The 6327-nt window shown below is 47.0% G+C and overlaps 1 protein-coding gene across 1 annotated transcript in view; it reads right to left on the bottom strand.

The window, feature by feature from the left end:
* Positions 1-672: 672 nt before the first annotated feature.
* The window catches only part of LOC108289911 (zinc finger protein 551), an 8280-nt gene continuing 2625 nt past the window's right edge, over positions 673-6327 (bottom strand). The window contains exons 2-3 of the mRNA XM_017509527.2: positions 4245-4368; positions 673-3114 (exon numbers count right to left, since the gene is read on the bottom strand). Coding sequence (XP_017365016.1) covers positions 1307-3114; positions 4245-4368 — 1932 coding nt within the window. The 3' untranslated portion in view covers positions 673-1306. The remainder of the gene's footprint in view (positions 3115-4244; positions 4369-6327) is intronic.

Raw genomic sequence — 6327 nt, 5'->3', positions numbered from 1 at the left:
TTCCCCTTAATGGTGCTAGGGATGATGTGGTATTTCTTGTGAACAAGTGAACAAAATTCACGGTCACAGAAGCACTGGGGATTGTCACAACTGCCTCCTTTTCATGGTGACCTCTGACCTGACAAAAATGGCACCAGACCACAATACAGGAACACAAAGCCTGGCAGTCTTTGAGGCCTTGGACAGCAGGCCAAGTAGACCAATACAGGACAAAGACCGGTCTTCTGCCATCACACTGTCCCTTTTAAGCACAGAAAGTGGACAAAATCTGCCCAACCCTTTGTGCTGACATCACTGTTCTGCCATCACATTGTCCCTTCTAAGCACAGGAAGTGGGCAAAATCTGTCCACCCCTTCATGCTGACATCACTATTCTGCTTGTAAGCATTCTATACAGTGAATAGAACCCCCAAGATTAAAGGTGCATACATTTTTAAAAACTTTTTTTTCTTTGAGATAAGAGTTTTACTCTTGTCGCCCAGGCTGGAAGGCAATGACATGATCTCAGCTCACTGCAACCTCCGCCTCCTGGGTTCAAGTGGGAGGCTGCCTCAGCCTTCCGAGTAGCTGGAATTACAGGTGTCTTCCACCATGCCGGGCTAATTCTGTATTCTTAGTAGAGACGAGTTTCACCACGTTGGCCAGGCTGGTCTTGAACTCCTTGCCTCAGGTGATCCGCTCGCCTCGGCCTCCCAAAGTGCTGGGATTACAGGCCTAAGCCACTGCGCCTGGCCTTTTTACAGCCTTTATCAAAAGATTATAAATCAGAGCAATGTGCACCAAGCAGTTTCCAAATTGGTCAATCAGAAGCTGGAAAACTTCATTACAAGCATCATGTGAGACCAACAGTGTCCCTAAAAAAAGTAATCCTTCTTAGAATGCTGACAGCACAACTCAGATTGACTCCTCTGGACCAAAACTGGGACAGGTCTATACTCTAGAGTCAGGGAAAGGACATAAGGACCCCCTACTTGCTTGACCTATTAATAATTTCCCCAAGCAAATGGGAGAATACACAGGTTTGCTTCTTTGAGCACTGTGGGGAAGTGACTCATGCACATGGTGTGCACCTGCAAGGTGACAGAGGTAAAATGGCTTCAGCCTCAGAAATGGGCAGTGACATAAATCAGGCTATGGACCTGTGCAGATTACGAGTGACACTGAACCTCCTCAAAGCTTCCCACATACCTGAAGCTTACACAGAATCCCCCATTTTAGATGCTCAAAGTTTAAATTTAGGAGGATGGCTCCCAATCTCCTCCAGTGCTATTATACTGAATAAAGAAATAGCACCTTCCCTTCACATTTAAGGCCTTTCTTCAGTGTGAACTTTCCGATGTCGAATGAGGTTAGATTTGCGGCTAAAGGATTTCCTACATTCACTGCATTCATAAGGCCTTTCTCCAGTGTGAACTCTTTGGTGCTGAATAAGGTCAGATTTGTGGGTAAAGGGTTTCCTACATTCACTGCACTCATAAGGTCTTTCTCCAGTGTGACCTCTCTGGTGCTGAATAAGGCTAGAGCTCTGGCTAAAGGATTTCCCACATTCACTACATTCATAAGGTCTTTCTCCAGTGTGAACTCTCTGGTGTTGAATGAGGCTAGCACTTTGGCTAAAGGACTTTCCACATTCACTACACTCATAAGGCCTTTCACCAGTATGAAGTCTTCGGTGCTGAATGAGGCCAGAGCGCTGTCTGAAAGATTTGCCACATTCGCTGCACTCATAAGGTCTTGTGCCAGTATGAATTCTCCTGTGTTGAATGAGGTCAGATTTGCGGGTAAAAGATTTTCCACATTCATTGCATTCATAAGGCTTTTCTCCAGTGTGAACTCTTTGGTGTTGAATCAGAATAAATTTGCGGCTGAATGACTTCTCACATTCACTGCACTCATAAGGCCTATCACCAGTGTGAATGCTGCGGTGTCGAATAAGGTTAGAGAATTGCCTAAAGGATTTCCCACATTCGCCGCACTCATAAGGTCTTTCTCCACTGTGAATTCTCTGGTGTTGAATGAGTTCTGATTTGCAGCTAAAAGCTTTCCCACAATCACTGCACCGATAAGGCATTTCTCCAGTGTGAACTCTTCTGTGTCGAATGAGATTGAATATTTGTCTAAAGGATTTCCCACATTCACAGCACTGATAAGGCCTTTCTCCAGAGTGAACTCTCTGGTGTCGGAAAAGGCTAGAGCTTTGTCTAAAGGATTTCCCGCACTCGCCACATTCATAAGGTCGTTCTCCAGTGTGAACTCTCTGGTGTTCAATGAGGTTAGATTTGTAGCTAAAGGTTTTCCTACATTCGCCACACTCATAACGCACTCCTCTGGTGTGACGTCTCTGGTGGTGAATGAATTCAGATTTATGGATAAAGCCTTTCCCATGATCACTGCATTCATCAGGCCCTTCTCCAGTGTGAACTATCTTAGGTAAGTTTAGGTGGCACTTTTTGCTAAAGGATTCCCCACATTCATTACACTCAAATGTCTTTGGTCCAGTGTGAATTTGCTGGTGCTGAACAAGTGTGTTCTTGCAGGTGAAGGCTTTCTCACATTTGCTACACTCATAAAGCCCTTCTTCAGAGCAGACACTCTGAGGCTGAACAAGTGTGTGTTTGTGGCTTGAAGCTTTTTTGCATTTGCCCCACTTGTAACAACTTTTTGCCCCATAAAATGCCTGTATATGCTTGCTGCTGCTACTGTGTGGTTCCTCACCTCTAGGAGTGGCTTGGTGTTGGAGTAGGTCCATGGAGGCTGGGAAGTCCTCCCCACAGGTAAAATAATTCAACCAGCCTGTCACAAATGTAGCCCCATCCATATTCCTTTTCCAGGGTTCTTCTTCATTGTTATGCTTTCGGTGCCGGTGAAGGTCAGCACTGAAACAGAAGCCTCTCACACTTGTGCCACCCAAGTACGACTTTTGCATAGGGGATGTGGTTTGGTGCTCAGCCTCAGGCAAAATGTCTTTCAAGACTGGGACACACATCTTAACCTCACTGAGGTGAGTTTTCTGGGTGGGTGTATCCCCCTGAGAAGTCCTGACCTGTAACTTTCCTCCTACAGATACACTCTGCTCAGAAGCTATCGCCTCATTCTCTGTCCCATGGCAATAACCTGAAAGCAGAGAAATACTGATGAAATGCATGGCGACTTCCATGAAAGGGGAAAGATATATCACAAAAAGGTGTGAGACACAAAAACTGAGTGCATGGAACTGTTCTGAGAACAAGGGGAGGAATAGTCTGCTTTGAAGTACTGAGCTTTTGGAGATTATAGAGGAGATGTCATCTCATCACAAGAAGGACACAAGGATGAGGTAGGTATAGCACAGGAGGAGGGTCTCCAACTCACTCTCAGCCAAAGCCCTCAGCAGGACTTTGCTAGTGATGTTTGTGCTGTGCAGAAGTCTGCTGTTGTCCAGTCCTAGGTAAATCCAATTGAAACTGGGTAGTTGGTGATCAAGGAGGCCTATTTGAGGCTGTGTGCATACCTCATAACACAGTGAGTATAGACTGAAGAACACTGAAAAGAAGTGAGCTATGGAGAGGAACAAGTGACACACTGCGACCATGAGGGCAGAGGTAGCCAAACGCTGGAAGTGATGATGAAACGACAATTCATCACAGTATTAACTATAGGGAAGTAGAAGTAGAAATGAGGTATGGCCAGTCGCACCTGCACCAAAGTGCTGCTGGGCACATTGCAGGTTCCTGATATGATTCTAATACAACCATGATGTCATGCCCTTCCACAGCTGCCACTCACCAAGGCCAGGCCTCCTCTGAGACTATCTTGCCTTGTTCACTCTGTGAACCAATTAAGGCTCTCCCTGCAGCCCTCATTGTGTTACCACATAACACATAAATGATTTAAGTTGTAAGGAAAGAGAAGACAGGGGAGTAACCAGTATTCACAGACACACACACACACAGACACACACACACACAAATCCACTCAATGGAGGGTCTTGTAAAAAGAGCTCCATAGTTGATGTAAGGAGTAACCATGACAATGCCTGCAATTGCTCATATAGGTGGGCATAAGGAAATGGCAGCTAGAGGAAAAACGCAGAAGGTACCATGGGCCACAAGGTATCATGAATTTGTACATGGTCATCCTGACAGGGAGAAGACAAGATAAGATCCACTAGGCTGACAGCAAGACTCCTGAGACAGAGGTAACTCTGGGGTCAAAAACTAAGGCAGAGACCACTCAGAACACTGGGAGGGATGCTAGGACCTTACCCAGGGAGGTTATATGTGCAAAGTTCTCCAGCATCACATCGCAGTACAGGAACCTCTGAGCCTCATCAAGGAGCTCCCACTCTTCTTGGGAGAAATAAATGGCCACATCCTCAAAGGTCATACCCTGTCATAGCAGGAATAGTTCAATCCACGATCAGACTTGGAGTTCATTATCCTCTCGCCCCCAACATCCATCCTGGGGTCACCCTATTGCCCACTTCGGAGGAGATAACCAGCCACGGTGCCACCGATGCCTACTCTCTCCCCACAGTTCCACTGATACCAAGTCCTTGAATAGCAACAATAGGCATGTGAACAGATAAATGCTATCTAAGCTCTGGGTCTGGCACGTAGGATATACCTCTCGTTACAAACACCAGTTAGGGAGAAGTGGCCACAGAGAGGGTGTGATTGATCTGACGTTTGTCTTGTCAGGCAATAACCCTGAAGTCACCAAGATTCATCCTCCAAGACACAAGTAACATGCGCTCACCCTTTACCCCTATGACCCTAGTTCACCCACAGGGCCCTCAGTTTATTCTCTCTCTTCTCATGCACATCACTCTTTGAACCACACCTGTCTCACACAGCTGCATTCCCACAGCCACAACCTCAAAGGTCACATAACTTTTCCACGATGAGGACAGTTCATTCTATGATCAGTATCTCTCCTAGGACCCCAAATTCATACCCGCTGCATCTATCCCTGTTGACCTTCCTCTCCATCTTCTCATTTGAAAGAATAAAACAGGAGCCAGTGACAGGGATGCCCCCTCTCTCCTCATGGTCCAATTGGTCATTGTGTTCTCCCACAGCAAAAACAGGCAGGTGGGCAAATATCTAAGCTCTGAGGCTGCCATGCAAGGAACCACACACTCTCTTGTAAGGAAACTGTCCTGGAAGACCAAAGACCATGGCTCCCAAACACAAACAAAAGTCTAGGGACATACTTGACCTTTGTGTCCTCAACGCCAAGGGACCACCACTTCACATTCTTGTCTCCACATACACATCACTCTATCACTCCTCTCTCACAGTGCCACTCCCTCAGCCACAGCTTACTCCCTGCCTCACACCATGAGCATCTCCTTGGTCTGCCCACTGGTTACTCGGCACATGGGGCCCAGAGAGTGGCCAGCAAATTCAAACACAATTCAGTACTACCCCAGATCTCTAACTGCACCTAAAGTTAGGGGCAGCCTCAAGTCATACAATGAAGGCCTCTACCTGAGTGTTCTTGCTTCAACCTCACCCACCAAGAATCACCTGTGGATCTCAGATAACCAAGGCCTTTTCCACTTCTGGGCTGTGAGTGCTGTCTCCCCACCAATCAAACCCTTCCTCTCTCCAACTACCACTGTTTCAAGGTCCAACCTCAGTGGCTCTCTACCCCGGACCCAGTGAGTACCACAGATATGCCCCTAAGCTAATGTGACAGCCTGACTGAAACTCCCCAGATCCCACCAAGAGTTAATATAAAATCCTGGTGAGTCTGCAGAGAGGTGAATAAGCACCAGCCCTAGCATCATCCTGTCTGTGTAACTCCTATACCTCTACATCCTTCTCATGTCTATTCACCCCTGAGAAGCCTTGGCCACATGCAGATCATAATGTCTCTCCGACCCTCCCAATGGACACTTCTCTCCAAGACCTCGGTTGCAACACCTCACACAAGCAGGGGCTCACGCAGGGGACCAGTCCTTGACCTTCACCTCCCGTTCCTGGGCAGCTATCATTGTTACCATTGTGAGCAAGCTTCCCCTCTACTAAATATGATCCAGAGCTCCACCCTGGCCCACAGACTGTCCACTACCTTTTGGAAAAGTCTCCATTCTGAATCCCTCCTTACTGTTCCCGACCCATGGTTGCAGCAGCCCATGAACCATTCTCTGAAAGCTCTCAAAATCTTAACAGGTCAAAAATAAAACTTCTGATATCCCAAATGAAAACTACTCCTACTGGGCTGAGCATGGTGGCTCATGCCTGTAATCCCACCACTTTGGGAGGCCGAGGCGGTTGGATCACGAGGTCAAGAGATCGAGATCATCCTGGCAAACATGGTGAAACCCCGTGTCTACTAAAA

The sequence above is a fragment of the Cebus imitator genome, unplaced genomic scaffold (assembly GCF_001604975.1).
Source record: "Cebus imitator isolate Cc_AM_T3 unplaced genomic scaffold, Cebus_imitator-1.0 Scaffold417, whole genome shotgun sequence".
NCBI lineage: Eukaryota > Metazoa > Chordata > Mammalia > Primates > Cebidae > Cebus > Cebus imitator.
This window is presented reverse-complemented; position numbering and strand designations above follow the sequence as displayed.